The sequence below is a fragment of the Chaetura pelagica genome, unplaced genomic scaffold (assembly GCF_000747805.2).
Source record: "Chaetura pelagica isolate M959 unplaced genomic scaffold, ChaPel_1.0 scaffold457, whole genome shotgun sequence".
NCBI lineage: Eukaryota > Metazoa > Chordata > Aves > Apodiformes > Apodidae > Chaetura > Chaetura pelagica.
The window spans coordinates 353,063-377,825 of NW_009953969.1; the positions used below are offsets into that span (position 1 = coordinate 353,063).

Below are 24,763 nucleotides of genomic sequence, written 5' to 3' on the forward strand. Positions count from 1 at the left end.
TGAGCTGTTGCATTGGCAGGGAAATTTTTTTAATCAATTTGAATCTCTTTGGTGTTTAGTAGTTTAAGAAAGATCATTTTAGATAAATATTACACTGTGTGTATTTGGGAGGAGGTAATGCATAAATGTGTGCAATTCCTTCTCTACATGGGCCCAATCTTTTCTTTCACTAGACCTCCCCTGTCCAACACACACAAAAGTGTATCAAAGTTACAACTTTTGTGCAAGAAAGAAGAATCCCACAGCATTTCTTTTTTATTAACTGTTCAGCTACAAAATTTTATTGGAATCCTTCTATGTTCCCCCTAGAGGATGTAATGCACAAAAGCATTGCCACAGAACATATAAAATTACAAATGAAATTTATTGTAAAAAGTAGAATGTCTTCTAGACTGGTGTCAGTGTTTATTTCGTTCAGAAACCAAAACTGCAGGTATAATATATTCATTGTCAACAAGTTCATGGGTGTAAATTGCCATCCAACAGTATCAACTGATATAAGACAGATATTGAAAAGACAATTTCAATTTACTCTTCCAAACATCAACTGTTCCACAAAAGCACTGTAAAAACTCCTCCAAGGTTTCATGTTGTGCTTCACATTTATGGTTAACTACATAATTTGGTCGTGTCATAATCCACTGTGTTTGGCAATTTGGCATTGAAGGCCTGCAAAGCAGATTGGATCCTCACCACTTCACTGGTAGACAGTTTGAGTCGATGACGGAGCAAGCAGGAGAAGAGGTCCAGACGCCGTTGGCCAGGTGGAGAGAGTTTATTTACACGGTCCCGGATCTCCAACAACTGCAAAAGTGCTGAGTCCTGGGAGCCCTGAGTGTAGGGGTAGTCCAGCTGCAAAATCAGGTCCCGAATGGCTTCCGGGTCAAAGTGCATGCTGTAGCCAAACACTTGGATGTTATTGATTTTCATGTAGCCCAGATTTCTGGAAGGATCGATAAATTCCAGGGGTTCATAGTAGATGCTCTCATTGCCGTTGGGACCATTTGACTTTATTCGACTCCTCAAATAGATGTGGACAGTTTCAAAAAATGTCTTCCACTTGTTACCCAGAGTCAGCGTCCAGTTATAACACTGAAGGGGTAAGTCCAGCTTAGTCCGCTCCCAGTCTGGGAAATTATTTTCATTCACAGGCATAAACCAGCTCTCAGAGTGGCTGCCCCCAAAAGGGTTGACATAAACAGCAAGAACGGGCTCTAAGGTGCTGTTTTTAGTCAGGCAAATTTGCAGAGAGAGACCCAGTATCATATGGACCAGGCTAGACTTGTACTTGTTACTCTTAAGAGTCAGGAGCATCCGCTTGCGCCAAGAAGGGTCAAACCAGCTGTTGAGGCGCATGTCATTGCTGATGAAAATGGCGTGGACCTCGATCCTTCGGTCTGTCTTCTGCAATAAATACTTCATCTCCAGGTCCTGAAGGTCAGTCTCAAACCCGATGTAGTGCTCTGTGGACTCTGCCACTTCGGGTTTGCAAAGCCCTTGGCTCAGCATGTAGCCGGCGTTGCAGCTCCCGCAGCGAGTGCGATTGTCCGGGGCGCAGCTCAGGCACGCGGAACCATCTCCAACGGTGCAGGGAAGGAAGCCATGGCAGGCGACCTGGTCGTTAGGGCAGGTGCACGTGTGAGTCTCCTCAGAAAAGCTGCCCAGCAGCCCATTCTCATTGCAGTACAGAAAGGACTGGATGCGGTTGAGCCAATAGTTGGAAGACCTGCAATGTTAAAATAACTTCTTTTAACACAGGAGAGACCGGTACACAATAAATACAACCTTGTTACTTTCTGTCAGAAAGGAAAATATACTTGGTTGTAGTAGCATATTAAAGCACTAAAGTCAGAAAAGTCCATGTATAAATCACCTTCTAACAGTGCAAAATCCCAGAAGAAAAGTGTTCTTATGAACTCACAGGCACAACAGGGACATTTCTTTCATATAATCATCACAAACTGGTTTGGGTTGGAAAGGACCTTGAAGATCATCTGATCCCAACCCCCTGCATGGGCAGGGACAACTCCCACTAGACCAGGCTGCTCCAAGCCCCATCCAACCTGACCTTGAACACTTCGAGGGATGAGGCATCCACAGCTTCCCTGGGCAACCTGTTCTGTGCCTCACCACCCTTGTATTTCCTGAAAAAGAGCCATTTTCCTATAACTCTCTTCAGATTAACATCTTGAAATCCCATGTAGCTGAGTTTATTTTCCTCATACTCAAAGCTGCCCAGCAGCCCATTCTCATTGCAGTACAGAAAGGACTGGATGCGGTTGAGCCAATAGTTGGAAGACCTGCAATGTTAAAATAACTTCTTTTAACACAGGAGAGACCGGTACACAATAAATACAACCTTGTTACTTTCTGTCAGAAAGGAAAATATACTTGGTTGTAGTAGCATATTAAAGCACTAAAGTCAGAAAAGTCCATGTATAAATCACCTTGTAACAGTGCAAATCCCAGAAGAAAAGTGTTCTTATGAACTCACAGGCACAACAGGGACATTTCTTTCATATAATCATCACAAACTGGTTTGGGTTGGAAAGGACCTTGAAGATCATCTGATCCCAACCCCCTGCATGGGCAGGGACAACTCCCACTAGACCAGGCTGCTCCAAGCCCCATCCAACCTGACCTTGAACACTTCGAGGGATGAGGCATCCACAGCTTCCCTGGGCAACCTGTTCTGTGCCTCACCACCCTTGTATTTCCTGAAAAAGAGCCATTTTCCTATAACTCTCTTCAGATTAACATCTTGAAATCCCATGTAGCTGAGTTTATTTTCCTCATACTCAGGAGTACCTAAGTGCAAAAATTCATCTCTAACTTCTCTCTTTCCTTCTGGAGAGATTTGCAGGCTTGCAAGCTTCCCTGTTGCTGGCTGGAGCTGCTTTGATTTATAGACAGTGAACCAAAATCCTTCTCTGTAACAGCAAATAGGACCTGGCACCCCACTAAAATAGATTTAGTCTGACTTCTTCAGATGACTTCTAGCACAACAATATCTGTACAAGGAGCATGCTGTGTTTACTTTTCATCTTCAGAGATAAAATTAAAAGGTCAATTTCATGTTCTTCTTGTCATCTCATTTTGGTTTCACTAGGAGCATCAGTTAAATGTCCTACATCACCCTGGGAAAACAGATGCTGAAACCAGCAGTTCAGGCTGATGAGGCACAGAAAGGCAATGTGATCAACAGAGCTACATGGAAATAGTCATGAGATAAATTCTCTTCTCTCTTTGTCTGCATTTTTCAGTCATTAATCCCAGTTTAAATAACTTTGGCTGCTGCAGACTTTTTTCTACTATAAAATAAATGCTAGGACCAAAAAAATCCATGGCATCTTCTCCCTTTTTTAGGTTGAGGGTGAGAAACTTGTTTTTTTGCCTTGGTTTTGTTTATTCCTTGATTAAAAACCATCATGTCCATTCTCCAAGTAAGGTCAATGCTGCAATATAGCAGCTTCTCCAAAACAGAGAAGATCCTTGTCTAAAGGAGTGAAACTAACCTTTGGAAGGTTTCTCCTCACAACTTTTTCCTATCTGTTTTTTTGCTTTGTTATCTCGGACAGCTGACTGGGTTGATTTCAACAACGTCATGTGCTTTTTCATCTCCAAGTGTTCTTCTTGTCCTGTTACTACCAGCGGGTAACACATAAGATCTGTAAATGTAAATTTTGGTATCCTCTTCCCTTGTATATATTGCACAACTACTTATTATTCTGCTTAATATTTGACATTGAAATGAGTCAAAGAATATTCTGTGCCTGATTTTTTTTCACACAGAGGAGTTTTTAGGAAAAGAAGGGGGTCACTCTTCTTGTGGATCCATCTGAGCACAGTTAGATGGGACAAGTATCTGGAACTCAGGGTGCACCAGGCAGAGAGCGAAAGGGAGACTGTGTTGCAGATTGCTGAAGAAAAGGGAGCTGAGATAGCAGTGGAGGAATTCTCTTGGTCCACGAAGACGAAGAGGGAAGAGGGAGAGCTGGTGAGGAAGGTGGAACTGTTGGAAGAGGGGAATTTTCTATTTTTGGAATAAGTCTCTGTAGACCAGCAACATTTACTGGCAAGGGATGGATTGGTTTGGGTTACTCACTCCTCCTGCCACATGGTCTTTGAAACATTTGTTCCTCTTTATTAATGATCTAATCTACTGTTTCCGTTGTTATGAAAATCAAAATCTTCAGTGTCACTTTTCTGTTCTTTTTCTTTTTAATGAGCCTACCTTGCTGCTTCTTTTGTTCAGGGGTACAAGAAGCAGTGTAGAAGTCTGCATGAAATTACACAGCTGCACAATTAAAGAAGTTTCCTCTCAAAACTGAGTTATCAGTTTATAAGTTAGTGTTTCTCTTATTAAAACAGCTATATTTCATTAGAAATTTCATTAGTTCATTAGAGGCTGCAAGGAGACCAAGAATTTTAGAGGGAAGAAGGTTTTCTCCTCATTCCAAATGAAGTTCAAAACAATAGCTTCTAATACCCTTATTTTGATTTCTTCACCTGATTTTAACCAGTGAGTTTCAGTAAGCTCTACCTACACTTGTCTTTGATCAGTTTGAAAAAAAAAAAAAAAAAAAAAAAGTCACCTGCTTTGCATAAGTGCTTTTAAAAAAAAAAAAAAAAGTTGTTATTAAGGAGTACTGTTACTCTTTATAACTTATTGCTTTCACTCAAGGAAATAAAGTCAATGAAGTGAAAATGTATAAAATGTCAGCAACACCTGCTTTCTTCAAGCCCCTCATTCTTAATTAGATAAATTCACAGCAAAATGTCCTTCTGAAAGCAAGTTTGTGAAACACTGAACAGTTTGCCCAGAGAGGTGGAGGAAGGCCCATCCCTGGAGGCATCCAAGGTCAAACTTGATGGGGCTCTGAGCAACCTCATCTAGCTGAAGAGGTCTCTGCTCACTGCACAGAGGTTGGACTAGATGACTTTTAAAGGGCCCTTCCAACCCAACACAATGTTTCTATAAGATGACCACAGGTCCTGACTGTGGAGGAATTCAGCCATCCCAAGAAGTCCACCTAAGTTGCAAGCTGGGCAAGGCTACTTGGGAGGACAACAGAAACACAGAGTGATTCAATGACATGACATTTCAAAACTCAACCTGTTTGGAAATTGAACAGGAATGTGAGTGGCAACAAGAATGACTTCTAAAGGTCCTTTTTTCAGCAAGAGGGAGACCAAGGAAAACAAAGCCCTGCTGGAGAGAGGAGACCTGGCAACAAAAATGATTCCTGTATTTAGTGTCTTCTTTGCCTTGCTTTCGTCTACTAAGATCTGTTGTAAGGCAGAGAAATAAAGAGCTCTCCAATTATTCTTTCAATGACACTGCAAAGACTATTATTTGGTTTGGAAAACTGTATTTACATGTTCGTTTTCCAGACTCTGAGATACAGAACTTCTCACTTCCAAACCCAGTGAAACCAGCAAGAATCTTCCTGTTTACTCCCAATAATCTTCAAATCAAAATGGGATACCTGAGATGTCTTTTCCTTCAAGATCATGCCAAATTATGTGATGAGACGTAATCAAAAGCTGGTTTTGGTGAATCAATTACTCAAAGTCACCATTTTATCCTGGAAATAAATATGTAATTTAATGAAAAATAAAACTTGATAAGTATAGGATACTTCTTCTCAAATTATATCATGAATTAGAGCTCCCTGGAAATACTTTCCAATTTTTTTAGGATTTCTTTGGTTTATTATTATTTGGTCTTTTAAAGCAATCTTTCAAAAGCAGCACAAAGTAGGTGAAATAATTCAATGTGAAGCTGCACTGCATCACCTCATTATGAAATGCTCTTCTAATTCTTAATTCTAAAGTGTATTTCAAGTATTTTGCCTTTTTAAAATGAAGTATCTTTACTTAAAAAAAATTAAAAATAAATTGTTTGAATAAAAGAGTTGCAAGTTTAATCCAAGACATGTGCTTGATCTTGTTGAATACCCTGCAGCATTCAGTGTAAGGACAAAGCAGTGTGGTCACCCTGTGTAATAGCTGTAGCAAGTATTTAATCATGAGATGACACTTTTACCTCCTTCTCTGCCTCACTAAGTGCTTAACATCTGTTGTACATCAGCTGGCTCAGTAGCAGATGATGAGTACTCAGCAAGGCAGATGCTAAGTAAAAAAAATGAAGACAATTTAACAAGAAGTGGATATGCAGTAAAATCCCCATTACCTACTTTTCCAGTCCAGTATAAATCTGCAAGACAGCTACACCAAATGCACTCCCAGGCATCTCTAGACTGTCCTACTCTTGATCTTGTGGGATCACCTCTTGGGAGGGACAAATAAGTCTCCAAGTGCTTTGTTACTGTGCTGTGATTTATAACAAGAACATTAATTGCTGCTAAATTTGATAATGGTCTTGATGGTAATGCACTTTTCTTCTGGGAATCAGGGTAAAACTGCCCACTGCACAGTCACCAGATGGCCCATGAGTGACGAGAAGAATGGATGGTTTGGTTTATTGAGCCTTCCACAATGAAAGCAGTGCTATCACCATCACTTCAACATGCCTGAGGTGACCTCACCACGGCCCACGTGGCAGGTATGTCAGCGAGACTCTCACTGACAGCTGCAAATCCTCCTCCATGCAGCTGTTCTGAGTTCCTGACTTCCAATTTCACAGCTGGCTCCACTCCAGCCAGTTCCTTTAAAGATGATCCAAAGGTCTGAGCCATGTGACCCATGGTGACAACAAGGCAAGTGTACTGTGAGGTAGAGAAGGAATCGGAGGCTTTGCTAAGTGTACACAAAGGAAAGTCTGCCTGGAGGGATGTCTCTGCTAATAATCCCCTGTTAGGATACACAGAAATAATATTAATTAGCTACTACAACTTTTTGGAAATGTTTCCATATGCTACAATTGCCTCCAGCATTGATGGGGGGAACTAAGGAAATCCAGCTTGATGTGACACTCGTCTTTGGTGGCTGTACTACAGATAAGAGGCTAGATGAACCAGGAGGTTGGTTGTGGGATCATCTTCCTGGGATTAATAACAATCTAAACTGAATCTGTGTTGGTTTCTGGGAGTAAAAGATCCTGGTCCCCCTTTACTCACATTTAAAGAGAATCTTTACAGACCCTTCAACCCTGTCTCCCATCGTACTTCAAGCTGGTGCTGATTGCTCCCTATAATATTGCTGGTTCCTCCTCCTAGCTAAAGTTATGAGCTTGGAAAGATGTTCCCATGAATGTAGCTTGACAAATGGCCTCTTGACGCTCCTTCCTCTGTGTTCAACTGCACAGAAGGTAGATGTAACAATGAATGAACTAAAGGGAAGGGAAATCTGGCTTAGAAAAAGGAGCGGAAAAAGTAGATGGGGTTTTGAAATGAAAATCCCACTGAATAATATAAGATGGAAGTGTGCAAGTAGCTAATTTAGGGGTGTCTTTGGAGCTTCAAATACATAGAGCTACGAAGCAATCGTAGTATAATTATGAAGACAAGGCTTCATCAGATTGCTTCTATAGATCTCATTTAAATACTTCATCTGGAGGAGGAAGTAGCCCAGAAGGGGCTACTTAGACAAACTGGGTTCCTTTGTCAACAGACCTGCTGAGACCAAATGCAGAGGTCCAAAGCAGTCTAAGCTGTAGCTATGAACTGCATTTGCAAGCAGAACAAAATGTGCTGGCAGCTTTAGTTTGCAGTGGAAATGCTGAAATTAATAGCAAAAGCAGGCTTGATTGAAAGGTCTTCATCTGTAATGCAGCAAATCACAAAAGCTATTGAAGAGTGCTTCCAGATTACTGTATATTTGAATGTTTTACTGAGGATAGGAGGAGGCAGAACCCATGTTCTTCAAGTATTTTATTCAAAACAGGATTAAAATAGAAAGTTCTGAGACTGGAGGTAATTTCTGAGCTGTAAGCTTTCAAATATTTTGTAGGATAATTAAAAATCCTACTAAAAAAGAAAAAAAAACACAACCAAAATCCAGTGTGAAGATCAGACTAAACATTCTAGTCCTGGCTTTCTGTATGGCTGTAGACAAGTCACTTGCTTTTTCCCTTTGATAATTAATTTCCCCCCACATACCCCCTGTTTCCCTATGTGGATAAATTATCCATTAGGTTGTCTCTAGATGCTGCTGTGATATAAACAACCAATAAACTGTCATTCATTTCCTTTCAGAATGAGAAGTATTACACTAATGCAGGAATCTCCCAGTAAAGAGTAATGGTTTTCATTAAAGAATAAAACATGTTTTGTATTCATACCTTATTTATAGAAAAAAAAAAAAAAGATAAAAAAAAAAAAAGATTGTGAGCTCACTGTGTTCTTTTAATCTCATTTTATAATAACTGAGAATAACTAATTTTGAGCAAACATTCAAAGTTTTTCTTTAGAAACCACTTTTAAATCCCTCCTCAGTGAAACTAATGCACTGCTACTGGAAGGAATGAATTTAAGGAACTTGTCTTTCAGGAGCAGTTTCCAAAAGTTAACATGAATAACCACCAGGAGATGGGAGCAGACAAGATTTCCTTGTAGAAAACAAAAAATAAGGCATATATTCTTCTGATACAACATTTCAGAGCCTGCAACAGTATATATTTTAAGGCATTCTCAACACAGTCACTTTACTTATCCTTGGTTATAAACACTGTGGGATACCAAAGGTTCTGGAGGAACTCTACCATTAAGAAATAAAACCACAATCCCCTGAAAAAAAGTCCTCGCATACCCAGTCTCAGGGGCTGCAACTGAGCCTTGGAACAAAGGTCATGATGGCATTAGGGAATGAGGATGATCCTAAGTCATGAAAATTAATGGTAAAGTGAGATGCATTTGCATTTTTTACTGGGAAGAGGGAAATGATGATGGGGTTTCCACATATGAGAAGCAGCACAAAAGTGACTTCAAATAAATAAATAAATGAGTTGTGCTGAATCGTTCTAGTGGAACTTGCTGATCACAATCCAAAGCTTCAGAGAGACTGTGTGTACTGTCTGCTTAAAAAGTCCTTCTGTATTGTATATGTTTACTATTATTTCTATAATTACTAGGGTAACAGCACTACCAAGATGTCCCAAAGAGGATTCCATCCATTCTTCTCAAGGCTGTTGTACTTAGGATAAAAGTGACAACAGGAAAAGCCTGAAGAAAACATTCATATGGAAAATGCCTGGAGTCTTTTGCTGGAAGAGTTTCCAATCCAACTGCAAACCAGACAAAAGGAATAGCAAGACAATGCAGGATGTGCTCACAGAGCTTTCAGAGATGTAGAGGGGATGATGAGAACTGGAGGTGGCTAACTGCAGAGCCACAAGCTAAAGTACAAGCCTGGATCTTTAATATTCCCTGTGTCCTGCAGAGGATTTCCTGCTGTGCACACTGAATATCACTGAATAGGGAAAAACAGCTCCAGAAATAGCTCCAGTATCCTCAGGCAAAGGGATTATCCATTATTTCTCCTGCTTAATCCATACACAATCAGTCCACACAGGCTTTGGAGGTATCTTTAGATGCCTTTTGCTGGATAAGGTGACTTAGCATTTCTCTGAGAGAGATCTGGGTGGAATCTTTGCCAGACTGCTGACTAGGGCACTTTTCCCTCACGGCATTAATGCCTTTCCCCTCGTCTGGAGGTGCTGCCATTTTGTGGTGCTTTTAATTGACAGCAGAGACAAGCAGGCTTGTCACTGGGAAAAGAAGCAGGACTCTCAGGCCGCACCTCTCACCTTGAGGAGTAACTGCCTTGCCTCTGCAACACACAATCACTCTCTGTTGGCAGACAGACTGAGCAGCCCAAATTCACATCTAATCCAGTGGTTTTGCACAAGGCTGCTCACAGCTAGAACTGACATTACCAGAAAATTAAAGGAAAATTGACCCTGCTCCAATGTTGCTTGTTTGCATGACTTTGAAGTTAACTCTTCACAGGCTCTTGGACAGAAAGACAAAGTGTATGTGCTGTAAGGAATGCAAATTAATTTACCTCTGTTAAATTAATTGCTGCATAGATTGCCTTTCTCCATATCATAGAAACACAGACTGGTTTGGGTGGGAAGGGACCTTAAGGATCATCTAGTTCCAACCCCCCTGCATGGGCAGGGACACCTCCCACTAGACCAGGTTGCTCCAAGCCCCATCCAACCTGCCCTTCAACACCACAGCTTCTCTGGGCAACATGTGCCAGTGTCTCACCATCCTCACACTCAAGTGTCCTCCTCATGTCTAACCTAAATCTCCCCTCTTCCAGTTTTAAGCCATTACCTCTCATCCTCTCAACTACAAGTGCTTGTAAAAAGTCCCTCCCCAGCTTCCTTGTAGGCCCTCTGAACTCTTTAACTCTTGAACTCTTAAATAAAATATCTATACCCTTAGCTCCAAGAAGAAAGGATCTGTTGGGCACTACAAGACTGTTTAATTCCCCAAGATCAGGTAAGGTTAAGAAGTCTTGAAGCACCATGGCAGAATCTCTAATGTATCCTGCTATATCCTGCAGGTTGAGGGTCACAACAATCTCCCAACTTCTATGTGAAGAAGATATTAGAGTGAAGGCAACTGTTATAACAAGGGGAGGAAAGGATTGTTCACCTCAGTTGCTGTGGGAGGAAGCCTTGTTTGCTTGCCAGAGGGGTTACTGCAGTTGGTACACACTGGTCTGCAGTTGGATTGATTCTTTCTACTGACATTACCTCAAATTCCTCAAATTCCCTACTGAAGTTGAGCATGGCTGTCAAGGAGGCTGTTTCATAGCACCTTTGCATTTTGAAATATTTAATATAGTTCATATATATAATTCATATATTTAATATAGTTCATATATATGTATATATATATATATAGTTTGCTGATGACACTAAGCTGGGAGGAGTGGCTGACACACCAGAAGGCTAGTAACTGCCTTGCCTCTGCAACACACAATCACTCTCTGTTGGCAGACAGACTGAGCAGCCCAAATTCACATCTAATCCAGTGGTTTTGCACAAGGCTGCTCACAGCTAGAACTGACATTACCAGAAAATTAAAGGAAAATTGACCCTGCTCCAATGTTGCTTGTTTGCATGACTTTGAAGTTAACTCTTCACAGGCTCTTGGACAGAAAGACAAGGTGTATGTGCTGTAAGGAATGCAAATTAATTTACCTCTGTTAAATTAATTGCTGCATAGATTGCCTTTCTCCATATCATAGAAACACAGACTGGTTTGGGTGGGAAGGGACCTTAAGGATCATCTAGTTCCAACCCCCCTGCATGGGCAGGGACACCTCCCACTAGACCATGTTGCTCCAAGCCCCATCCAACCTGCCCTTCAACACCACAGCTTCTCTGGGCAACATGTGCCAGTGTCTCACCATCCTCACACTCAAGTGTCCTCCTCATGTCTAACCTAAATCTCCCCTCTTCCAGTTTTAAGCCATTACCTCTCATCCTCTCAACTACAAGTGCTTGTAAAAAGTCCCTCCCCAGCTTCCTTGTAGGCCCTCTGAACTCTTTAACTCTTGAACTCTTAAATAAAATATCTATACCCTTAGCTCCAAGAAGAAAGGATCTGTTGGGCACTACAAGACTGTTTAATTCCCCAAGATCAGGTAAGGTTAAGAAGTCTTGAAGCACCATGGCAGAATCTCTAATGTATCCTGCTATATCCTGCAGGTTGAGGGTCACAACAATCTCCCAACTTCTATGTGAAGAAGATATTAGAGTGAAGGCAACTGTTATAACAAGGGGAGGAAAGGATTGTTCACCTCAGTTGCTGTGGGAGGAAGCCTTGTTTGCTTGCCAGAGGGGTTACTGCAGTTGGTACACACTGGTCTGCAGTTGGATTGATTCTTTCTACTGACATTACCTCAAATTCCTCAAATTCCCTACTGAAGTTGAGCATGGCTGTCAAGGAGGCTGTTTCATAGCACCTTTGCATTTTGAAATATTTAATATAGTTCATATATATAATTCATATATTTAATATAGTTCATATATATGTATATATATATATATAGTTTGCTGATGACACTAAGCTGGGAGGAGTGGCTGACACACCAGAAGGCTGTGCTGCCATTCAGAGAGACTTAGACAGGCTGGAGAGGGTAGACAGGAGGATGACCATGAGCCAGCAATGTGCCCTTGTGGCCAAGAAGGCCAATGGCATCCTGGGGTGCATTAGAAAGGGTGTGGTTAGTAGGTCAAGAGAGGTTCTCCTCCCCCTCTATTCTGCATTGTTGAGGCTGCATCTGGAGCATTGTGTCCAGTTCTGTGCCCCTCAGTTCCAGAAGGACAGGGAAGTGCTTGAAAGAGTCCAGTGCAGAGCTACAAAGATGATTAAGGGAGTGGAACATCTCCCTTATGAGGAAAGGCTGAGGGAGCTGGGTCTCTTTAGCTTGGAGAAAAGGAGACTGAGGGGTGACCTCATCAATGTTTACAAATATGTAAGGGGTGAGTGTCAGGGAGATGGAGTTAGGCTTTTCTCAGTGATGACCAGTGATAGGACAAGGGGTAATGGGTGCAAATTGGAGCATAGGAGGTTCAAGGTGAATATCCAAACAAAATTTTACTGTAAAAGTGACAGAGCCCTGGGAGAGTCTGCCCAGGGAGGCTGTGGAGTCTCCTTCACTGGAGACATTCAAAACCCACCTGGAAACGTTCCTATGTGATGTACTCTAGGTGACCCTGCTCTAGCAGGGGGGTTGGACTAGATGATCTTTCGAGGTCCCTTCCAACCCCTAGGATTCTATGATTCATCTTTCGGTCTTTTACAATGTGCACCATGAAAAAACAACTTTGTTTTGTAGCCAACTTGTATCCAGCTACTGCTGTTCAGCGTGGAAATTATGACCCCAGGAGTGGGGTCATGACCCCAGCTTAAAAAACTGGAATGCCAAGACATGATCTCCTACCCCAAATACAGGTTCTTGGTACTCCTGAGTCTCCTGTCTTGCTACCAGAGTCATGTCGGCTCTGAGCAGTGGACCTCATTTAGTGCATGAGCAGCACCTCTTGTGTTCAGCATGACAAGGACTCACCACATTTACAGGCTCAGGAAGCCTTTCCAATTAAAACCAGATTGCCCTTAATAGAATCTATAAATGTGAACTAGAGTATCTGTTCTATTTTCTTTTGCAAGTTTTTTTTCTTGGTAACAAGTTTACCCCAACTGTTCTCTGCTTTATAGTCCCGATAAGACAGCAAATTCCATTTCCTACCATCTGTTGCTAAATTTGCAATTTTCCTCGAGCTCACTATGTATATACATGTCTATTTTTTGGGCTGTATTATCATTTTTAATGCTTTTTTAAAATTCAACTTAAAAGTGTTCCATTGCACACCCTATTAACTGCTTATGTGTTTGGTTTTGATGGACCACTGCTTTAAATATCCAAGCATCTGTAGAGACGAAAGTGATTTTGCTGTATCACTATTACTGTGTTCCAATGTTTCTGTTTGCTTTTGTTCCTAAATCTCCACATAAAGGTTTGTCAGACTTAAAACTCCTAATATCTGATATCTACAAAATTTGGCAAAGGGCAAAAATATAAAAAAACATTTGAGTTCCTCCATGGATTATGAAAATAAGGTGTCCATAGGAAACAGATAAGATTAAGCTGCAAAGTGAGTTATTACAAGTAAGTGTCTAAATGAAGTTAATTTTCTATAGAAAATTATGGCTTTTAAAATACATTTAACATTTTCTCTTATTCATTCACTAAACACTTAATGTATCCATGACATATTAAAAATAACTACAGGGAAGTAATGTCAGAGCCCATGTCAATAACTTGTTTGGTCCGTAGCATAGTTACTGAAGAGCAAAGAGTTCAGAAATGTGCATTTACTCCTCTATCAAGGTGGGGAAAAAAAAGAAGCTGAAATCCTACTGATTTTAATTATTAAAAAGCAACTGAAAAAATAATATTAACCAAGGATAATGTAACTTGCTCTAAAAAGTCGTTATAAAGTAAAACTCATGCTTTAAGTAAACATCCTGTTCATATACTCCCACGCTCAACCAAGTATTTCCAACTCTTCCAATATCTATGTAATGACCCCAACGTCCCCTAGACCCCTTCCAGTAGTTTTATATTCCTCATCCTTCTTGAAGGGTGAATTCCACAGAGGAACACTGAATTTCCATGCAGTACCTTTCCTTCTGTGAGAGCACGGGAGCTGTTACGACTCCCATCATCATGGAACTATTCAGAAGTGCTCTGCTGTAATAATCTACTTTTATGGGAGTTTGGCAGATGAATATAAAATAACATCATCCCCAGCTGTGCTGTTTTGTGTCAAGCCATCCCATTCATCATCCTCAGTTTTACTTTGCAGGATGCAAATTCTTACTGCCACCCAGGTGCCTTCAGACACAACCTTAACTGCACTTTAAAAGCTCTTTTCTCCAGGAATGAAGCACTCTGTCTTTTCCTTGCCTCCAGTGGAAATGTGAATTCCACACCTTCTGATGGCAACAGCACGTGCACCACAGCCTAGAAATCTGGGCACACAAGTAAAGCCTCTCAAGTTTACCAGTTTCCATACTTGAGTGCAAACTGTTGGCCACATTAAATAATAATGAAAATAAACAACAATCAATTATTCTGTTGCTTTACAGATTACCTGAGCTGATTCAGCACCTGTATTTTTCTGTCTGCAGAATTGTAGATTTTATATCAATGATTAGGGATTGTGATCTGCAAATGTTGCAAGGCAACATTTGTGTTTGCTATCAAGGCGAGGCATCTGAACTAGGAATGGCATAAAGATTCCATGGATTTCACACATGGTGGTTCCATTTCACTACTGTCTTCACAAAAAGGGAAGAAAGGATATTGTGAAACTTCAAAGGCAAAAGAGATTGAAAGAGGTTTTTTGCAAGTTTGGGTGAGACCTGCCATGGCATGGATTTCCCAACTGCACAGCACCATTCATCTGGACTTGTGGAGCTCTATCACCAGATGACTGGCTGCTATCCAGAAAAAAAAAAAGAAAAAGAAAAAAAAAGAAAAAAAAAAGAAAAAAAAAAAAGAGAGAAACAGGCTCTGGAATCCTTATTTGCCAAGATTTACAGGTGCCTCATGTAGAAAACTTCTTTAGAAAGCTTCACTTCTCTCTGTCAGGACACTAATCTCTATTCAGTACAGAGAAATTCGGTCTTTCCTAGACAGAGGGTCCATTTTTATCTTTGAAGTTCATCCAAGCCCAAGTTGCAGCAGCATTAGGAGCACAGATGCAGCTATTCTGTGTAGACTTCCTCTTAAATATTTATGGGTGGAAACGTGTTTCTCAGCTTTTATAAGGATTCAGGATTCTGGCTTTTATGAACTTTCACTCTTCTCCTAACCCACAAGGAAAATGTTTCCTCTCCAACACGGCTGACATTAGGTCCCAATGTGGCTATCCATAGAAAAGCAGAAGAAATAAAAAATCACTTAACATGGAACAACCTCATACCAGTGGCATGATTCATTAAACTCTGGACTCAGCAAGACAGAAAATGCTTCTCAAGTGCTTTGTAGTGGGTTGAAGGCTAAAGGGATGGAACAGAAAGCCTGCTTTCTGTCATGGAATTTGCTTCAGTGGACTCTCCTGGGAGCTTGGTTAACTCCAGTGGTGGAGGGAGCTTAAGAGACAAGAGTCAGCAGCTTGGCTCTCCATCTCACAGCACCTTGACCCCATCTTGCTCTGCCAACCATCTCATTTGTATTTAAGCTGTATGTCAGCCATCATTCCAGGAGTGATCTAAGCCACCTCTCTGCAACTCGGACACTGATGAAGCAACCCACACAGATGGCAAGCTTTCAGCTTACATTAAAAAAAATCATCCGTTATTGTTCCCAAATTAAGACTACTTTGCCCCAAAATAGGGGAAATAATTGGTGCACAATTTCAAGGCCATGATGCCTTTGGGTTCTTATAAGGTCAACTAAAGAATTCTTTAGGGTTTCTTCTAAACCATCAGCCAGAAGTTTCTGAAATGTGGAAGATTAGAAAAAAAAAACAACCCACAACCAACCAAAACCCAAACCTAATAAAGGTTTAAGATAAATATCCTGATTTCAGCCCCTATTGGAAATATCACTGTTTAAAGTAAGGGAAGAGAGTCTTAGGAGATAAGAAGCCTAAACAATGTTGAGAGAGGCTTCTCAGTGCTGTTTTTCAGAAGGGCAGGCATTTTAAAAAGTGAACTTCTTTTTACATACAAAGTCTTCTACATTAATTACACTTTATGCAACAAATCCTGACATTTGCTGCACTTTTATGTAATGAGGAGAGATCTGAAGTCATTCCTGTCACATAGGTAGAACAGAAACAATTTATCTAAGAACCTGACACAAAATTGAAGGAAAATAAAAAATACAAAAGTTTGGCTTTTTTTCACTAAAACCTGGAGAAAATAAATTCTGTGGTAGATCTGACAGAAGCTTCACAATGGAGAAAAGAGCTTGAGTCTCTGCAGAGATTGCATTTTATTTTTAGCAATTCTGGAATTTTGAACAAGTATGTTCATTTATTAATGAAAAGTAGGAAAAAAAAAAAAAAGCTGATTCTGGATAGAAATCTGAGAAGGTTTTAGTTTGGTCTGTTTTGGTTTGGGTCATCTTCTTACTTTAATATCTTGACTATTGAGAGAAGTCAGTCATTACAGATAATAAAATAAAACTACATTAGAAAATTAGCAAGTGCCACCTTCTGTCTGGAGTGCCAACAATTTTTATTACTCCTGCTCCTTGCAATTACAGAAGTCCTTTATTTTATATTTATGACTTGTGGTTCCACATGTGGCTTCTTGAAAACTGGTAAGACTAGGACTGGGAAAAAATGCTAACAACTTCAGGACTGTTACTGATAACACAGTGCTTCTTATCCATTCTCTGTGGGATATTTATGGCATTTTTTCCAATGAACAGAAATACCTGGGGGAAAAAAAAATGCACAAATGTAGATCTCTTTGGGCACTAACAGCTTATAGAAAGTCTCAATAATATTTCTATTTTCTTTCCAGAACCATACAAAACAAGACCTAAGTGTACATGTCAGTAGGGTAATGAGTTCTTTGCAGACAATAAATGCCCAGGGCAGTTAATGATTGCCCTGCTAATGAACATTTCTAACAAGCATCTTCTGTCACTCTTCTGTTTCCTCCTATTTTTGTTTAGTCTGAAAGCAAATGATCCTATTCCAGGTACAAGCAACTGGAGAAAAGAGAGCAGAACCCAGTCTGGAATGTTTCCTAACTCTAATATTACTCAGAGTAAGAGTTGATACATCACCTACTGCTTATTAAATACTTATAATAACTTTTGAGACACAAAAAATAGCCAAGTTGGATCTAGTCAGATCAGAAACAAAGTTACACCTCGCTAGACACAGCTGGGCTGCAAACTCTGGAGTTAGTTTGTGTCAGCCAGGGTCTCTGAGTGCAGCCCCAGAGCTACACTCAGTTGATGAGGAACCTGTCAGGAATGTAAATGTTCTGACAACACAGAATAGGAGGTAAACACCTCAACAATACAGCTTTTCCCTGGGTGACATCTGTCCACACAGCACATGTCACCAGCACGACTGGCCCTTGCTGATGCCCTCAGCTGACAACACAAAGAATAAACCACAGTGGAGTTTGTTAGTTACCGTGGAATTGTTTTCACACCCTCCAGCTTGGATCCCTCCCAGTGAGAGATGAGACATGTTAGTGCAAGCCTGAGCCTGCTCCCCAGCCTGTCCCCCTGGGAGTACCTCAGGGGCCGGATGCTTCCCAGCCTGGCACCCCTCTGGAGGGCTACATGGAAGAGGACAAGGACAAGGGGAGGGGCAAAGACAGTTTCTGGCTCCTGTCACACCATTCCTGTCAGCAGAGATGTTGAGTTTGCCAATTCCTATTCTTTGGGGTAATCAAACTGTGCACTGACTTTACCAGGCTGTATATAACTACTTGTTTCAGTTACTGGAATTTAATTAATAACCTGAAATTCCTATTTTTCCAGAGATTTTTTTAATGTTCACAAAAAAAAACAACTGCTGTTGTGTATTTTTTCCTACTGTTTCTGCTCATAAATTATGCACCCTCCCCCCCCCTTGACAGCATTCACAGCAATTATGCACTGATTGCTTATCTAGTAGTTCTGTTTCAGAAAAATTAAATTTGTCTCTCTTCATCCTTCAATATGCACCTTATTCTTTCCATTAATTTCTTTTGCTCCTATCAGAAGCACATAAGGAAATACAGAGAATATAGCACACCAAAAATTAATGTATATTTTGCTTATCAAGACATAAAGAAACAGTGACAAATGATGGGGAGAAGGCTGAGGTACTTAATGCTTCTCTGCCTCAGTCTTCAGTAGTAGTTCCAGTTGTTCACTGGGTACGCTGAGATGGAAGATATGGATAGGGAGCAGAATGGAGCCCCCCTCACCCCAGAGGAGATAGTGGCTGCTGCACCCCTTAGACACACACAAGCCCATGGGGCCCAATGGGATCCACACAAGGAAACTCAGGGAGCAGGTGGAGGTGCCCTCAAAGCCACTTCCCATAATCTATTGAATGTGACTCCCATCTACAAGAAGGGCCAGAAAGATGACCCATGGAACTGCAGACCTGCAAGTCTGACCTCAGTGTCAAGGAAGGTTCTGGAGCAGATCAGCTTGGGTGCCATTATGCAGCATGGGCAGGACAACCAGGAGACCAGGCCCAGTCAATGTGGGTTCATTAAAGGCAGGTTCTGCTTGATGAATGACAAGGTGACCTGCCCAGTGGATAAGGGAAAGGCTGCAGATGTGGGTGTACTCTTCCTGGGTAAAAAAGTGGCTGGATATGTGGGTCCAAAGAGTTGTGGTGAATGGAGTACAATCCAGCTGGTGGCTGGTTACCAGTGGTGTCCTACAATGATACTGTTGGGGCCAGATCTGTTTAATAGCTTTATACATGATCTGGATGAGGGCATGAAGTGCAGCTTCAGAAAGTTTGGAGGTGATACCAAGTTGGGAGGAAGTGTTGATCTGCTTGAGAGTAGAAAGGCTCTGCAGAGGGACCTGGACAAGCTGGATCGATGGACCAAGGCCCATTTTATGAAGGTCCAACCAAGCCAAGTTCTGGGTCCTGCACTTGGGTCACAACAGTCCCAGGCAATGCTCTAAGCTTGGGGACAGAGTGGCTGGAAAGTGCCCAGAGGAAAAGCACCTGGGGGTGTTGGTCAAGAGTGGATGAATGTCAGCCAGAGTGTGCCCAGGTGGTCAAGGAGGCCACCAGCATCCTGGCTTGTGTCAGCACCAGTGTGGCCAGCAGGACCAGGGCAGGGATCATCCCCCTGTGCTGGGAACTGCTGCGGCCACACCTTGAATCCTGGGGTCAGGTCTGGGCCCCTCAGGACAAGAAGGACATGGAGGGGCTGGAGCGTGTCCAGGGAAGGGCAGGGGAGCTGGGGAAGGGGCTGGAGCACAAGTGTGAGCAGGAGCAGCTGAGGGAGCTGGGGGTGTCCAGCCTGGAGACAAGGAGGTGAGGGGAGACCTGCTGGCTCTGCAGCTGCTGAGAGGAGGTTGGAGCCAGGGGGGCTGGTCTCTTCTCCCAAGGAACAAGTGATAGAACAAGAGGAAATGGCCTCAAGTTGTGCCAGGGAAGGTTTAGTTTGGATATCAGGAACAATTTCTTCACCCAAAGAACTGCCCAGGGCAGTAGTGGAGTCCCCATCCCTGGAGGGATTTCAAAGCCCTGTAGATGTGGTGCTGCAGGACATGGGGCAGTGGTGGCCTTGGAGACCTTGTACCTCAACTTCTGAGTGAGCTACCTGCATAAATTGCATAGGACTTAGCAGAGGTGAAACATAGAAGACTTGCTTGTATGTGTCCACTCCTGTATCGATGCAGATCTCAGGACTATTTGCCTTGTTTAATTGAGAAGTTTTTCTGATTCAGCACCTGAACAACTGGTTCTCAGAGTACTGACAGGTGTGACCGGCCAAGCAGAGACCTCTTTGTTCAAGCAAGCCAGCAGAGCAATGAAAGGTTTTGATGTAACATGGATATGGACTCCTCTGGATCAGCTCAAGGACTGTTCAAATATGTTATTGTCATACAGGTGAAATCTGGACAACACTGCAACGTTCTGGTCTCAGGGATGGCCTGAAGCCCAGGGTGCTCCAAGATCCAGTATTTCACTCCCATGTCCTTGCCTGACCTCTGGCTGCATTTGTGGTATTCATTAACATGCTCCTTGGAGGTGAGGGGTGCTATCTAGAGAGGATCATGGCCATCACATCACATGTCATGACTACAAAGACAGATGGTCATCAGGCCAGGAGCAAGGAGAAGCTGCCAAGCCCATAAGTGTGTGCCAGGATCTAGCCACATGTTAGGTAATTATTTTAAAGTCTAGGCAGGCAAGCCTCCTGAGTCACCCCAGTGCTGGCTCTGCTCTTGCTTCTACAACTGATTCATGCGGATAGGTGATTAAGATATCTTTAAATCTGGCCTGAGGGAAGGTCCTTTACAGTAGTTTGGTCACAGTAAAAACCAAAATGCCAAATGAAAGCCCCTCACTATTGTAGCTCTACACTGGGGATTCTATGTTCTGAATGCTGGGCCTTTATAGCCAGAATTCTGCAGCAGCTTTCCCTTAATCTGTCCTTTCTTTTAAAGGTCTATAAGTCTATAAAAGAAAATGTTCTTTTAAGCTGCCTGTGTTTTTCTTTTCTTCACATTTGCAGGTTTCAGTACTGACAGCACCAATTGCATTAAAAAGGAAGTTTGGATAATTGGGTTGGAAACAGCAAGGGATGTTGGTAGGTGAAGGGAGTGAGGCAATTTGTAGAGGAACTGAGAAAAATGGATACTCTAGATACTGTTTCATGATGTAGATGGGGAAATTGAGACCAACTTCCCAGTTCTCAGCAATGGGCTGTACAGAGGAAAATGGTCTTCCAAAGGAATATGGGGTTTCTGTTCCTATTTTCCTCTTAGAGGAGAGCCTGCAAGACTGAGTGAAACAATTTCCTTGAGTCACTTTTTTGAAAAAAATTCCTGTAGAGCATGTGATGAAAACAACCTCTGTGTTCTTGAAGTGCTGCACCATTAGAAACCCAGCTCTCCTTAAAATAAGCCCTAATCCAAGGACAGATGCTCAGAGCAGCTTACTCTGATGTCTACAGAGCTATTAAAATACGTGTGAAAACACACATATACACAAGAGTTTCTCTTGGCTTGTCTTTGTTGTCAGACCTGGTAGTTGCAGGCCTGTAGACCACATTTTTATGGCTGTCACGTCGGTTTTAAATAACTCTAATCCCCAATCCAATTAAAGGTATCATCTCAAAGTGGATCATTTTCTTTCCTTTGAGGAAAGATGCAGACTTATTATTCGTTTTAGTAAAGCAGCCACTGACAAACTGACCTTCATCTTATCTCAGATGCTTTCATCTTATCACCTTCCTTTTCTGTGGCATTCAACTCGCAGATGTGCACCTTATGTGTTGGATCCAATCAAAGTTTCCACTGGAGAGGCATTCCTCTCTGCATTGAAACTTGTAAATCTGTTTTTAGCTCCCACGTGCAGTATCTTACTTGAAGAAGAGAATTTTCTGGTGTTTTTTGTAAAGCCACTGATAACCAATTGTAGGATGCAAGGAATCAATCCTCTGTAACATCCTGGGGGCCTGGGTTTAGTCTACGCTACCCTTTTTGGCCTTATTTCATTCTGAAGAAAGCAGATTTCAAGGCTTCAGTCTTCTGATGGACTGTGTTATAGATCCTATTAAAAAGTCAGGTGTCTGCAAGCTTTTTTCTGGGCTGAAGAGAAGGCTGAGGTTCAAGTCCCTCCTCTGAAGAGTTTCAGAGTATTCAGGCCCCATTTTGCTCTTAGGGCACATGAGTGTTTTGCTCTCTGAAACTCAAAAAGCAGATGAAAATTAGAAAATTAAAATTCGTGGCTCTTCCTCCCCTTCCAAACTGCCTGTGGGCAATTCCAGAATAAATTAGGGGTTTGAAAAGTAGAAATCTTTCTGCTGCTCTTCTGTTTGATGCAGCCATTTACTGCCTCTGGTGATGAGCTCCATCTCAGTCTACATGAGCTTCAGAGCATGTTTCTCCAAAAGAAATAATAAAATCCTTTATGAAGATAAAGAACTTGCTTCAACTACATGGCTGCTAAGAATGTCCTTCCTTTCAGGAACAAGGGTTTTTATGTTACTCAACATTTGTTTTAAAGTTATTAAGTAGTTTTGTCTATATTTGCCTGCAGTTTGTGTTACCAGACTCGGATGCTTTAAAAAACTGACTAGATTTTAGGTATAACCAACACATTGACTGTAAATAGATAGTAATATTAAGCATCCACTCTTTTCAAAAATTCCAATACTGACATAGAAAGAAGGTTGGTGCATAGAGCACTATATTGTGCTGAGGACATTCCCTCACCTGGGTGACATCAGCCCAGGAACCAACCTGAGTGACACAGGAAAGACTGAAATCGTGTGCTCAACTGACACTTCTGAAGGAAGAAATCTAGGAACTTTTGATGGATCTTGGCATGATTTCCCTGTCAGAAAGAGGAACAATGGTCTGTTTCATGTTAATGAAAACAAGCTTAAAATCTTGGAAGAACATCTGGAACTTGAAAAGATTTGCAAGGGACAAAATAAAATAAAACAAAGTAATCCTGTTCCCATCCCCAGCATCTACCAGAGTGGTGTAGTAAGTAAGACACTGTTCTGATCTCCAGTGCAGACTGAAAGAATTTATACATTCTTCTAGCTGGAGAATATAAACTGTGTTTAAAAAGGAGGCAGCAATGTAGTTTCTTTAACTCTTTTCTACTAGGAACAATGACATTAGGAGACGATTCAATAGTATTTTGGGTCAAGGATTAGAAAATTTAAATGTACATATAAGTTAGTCTTAAGATTATGAAGTGGCTTGGTTTTTCAGGAAATATGAACAAAGTTGCAAGCCATTCTTCCAATCTGATTAATTGAATCCCACATTAAAACAACCAAGTAATAATTTGTTTCCTGTTCAGTAAAAAAATGTTGAGGCCAGAGAAAACACACAGGTATTTCCAGTCACGAATTTTAACCTTGACTGTCTGTAGGAGCTCCTTCAAGTGTGACCAAACGATTTCTGGCAGACTACATATATAAATCCCTATAAAACTCACAGAAAGTTCTCATGAGTTATATTAAACTTTTAGGACATAACTCCCAGATGCAGGAAAGAGAAAACTAGCTCTCACTTTTCACATATTCCTTTAAAAATCCTTTGTATGTAGTTTCCAGTGACCTGTGATATACAGAATAAAACTAATCATGACTACTTTGTTTTTACTCACTGCCAGTACCATGACCTTTATTAAAAACTGAAGCATTGGTCCTTTAATCTGTAGCTGAAAAGACAAGTGCCCATAAAATACCATTTAAGATAGTATTTATATCACTATTAACTCTCTCTAATTTCTCTTACCATAATAAAATTCATCCTTTACTATCAATAGCAGAGCTCAAACACTAATCCCAAGGAGTTGTTTGGGAAGGATTAAATTTGCTTCCAATTCCTTCTTCTTGTTTCTTTGGAGCCTAGAAAATCATTGGCTCATGAAGCTTTGTTTTTTGCTTTGATTTTTGTCTTTCCTAAAACACAAAGGATTTTAGTACTGGGTTTTGGTTTTCTTATTCTACTCTCTTTTCTGCTGAAATGCTTCTTTTTACAGAAGAATAATTCTGTAAAATATTCTGAGCAATAATTCATGTTTTTCCAGTGCATCACCCACAGTCTTATTGGTGTGCTTACCTGGCAGCAGTTCTGTATCAAAAAATTAAGTGCCTTGTTAGAATTAGGTGTATTCTCATCACAAGAAGCACCTGAATCTACTCTATAAATATCTGTGTTTTCTTTCTCCTCACTATCCATCTCTCTCCCACTGATATTCCAAGGCTCTATTTCAGTCTATCAGATTTTTTTTTAACCAGATTTGGAAATTCAACCAGTTTCTTTTGACCTTTTCCCCTCACTTCTCAGTTTAAAGCTCTTCTTATCAGCCATAAAAGCCTTGATGTCAGAAGGCAATTTTCCCAGATAGTCAGATGGAATCCAGCCTTTGAAAATGCTCTTTTAGTTAAGTATTCCCAACCCTGGCTTTAGCACTGAGATTGAGCCATCTATTGATCATCATTATGTCATCATGTGTCCCTCTCTACTGGCTGGAAAAAATTTTAGGGTAGTCACTAAAATGGCACATAATTCTCTTAAAAGGAAGTGATGATATTCCCAAGTTGGAGATGCTAATCAAACTTAGGGAAGTTTAGTACCACTCTCTGTAAGAGGCAAAGAGAACGAAGAGAGCTGAAAGCAAGGGAGAGTGAGGTGCCGCTGGCAGTTCTGGAACACTGAACCTAAACTAGATTTCTTTCCAATCTACAGAGATCTGTGTCTTGTGCAGGAGTCACGAGACCAGGCCCACAATGCTCGTGCTCAGAAGAATAACCTCTTTAAAAGCTCATTCATTTTAGATTTATTCCAGTGTCATTCCACTAACTTCAATACAGCAATTTTCGGTCAGCAACCAACTAATATCACTTGATGTTAATACAGATTTGAGCAGCTAACTTCTAGGAAGGACTAAAACACTTCTCTTTCCTTAGGCACCTTTTCAAATGCAACTCATAACTGCCAAATGAGACAAGAAATCAATAGTATGTAAAATACAATGTAGGGTGACCTGGAAAGTTCTTTAAATAGCTGTGCTTGCTTCAGAACAGGCATTCAGTGTTTGGTACACAATTTTTTGGCATGGTTTCACTTGGCCAAGTTCCACTGA

General features: G+C 41.2%; 1 protein-coding gene across 1 annotated transcript in view; it reads right to left on the bottom strand.

Moving 5' to 3' along the window:
• Window positions 1-253: 253 nt before the first annotated feature.
• The window catches only part of BRINP3 (bone morphogenetic protein/retinoic acid inducible neural-specific 3), a 122,018-nt gene continuing 97,508 nt past the window's right edge, over window positions 254-24,763 (bottom strand). Inside the window, exon 7 of the mRNA XM_010002161.1 lies at window positions 254-1,726. Within this exon, the coding sequence (XP_010000463.1) occupies window positions 610-1,726 (1,117 nt within the window). The 3' untranslated portion in view covers window positions 254-609. The remainder of the gene's footprint in view (window positions 1,727-24,763) is intronic.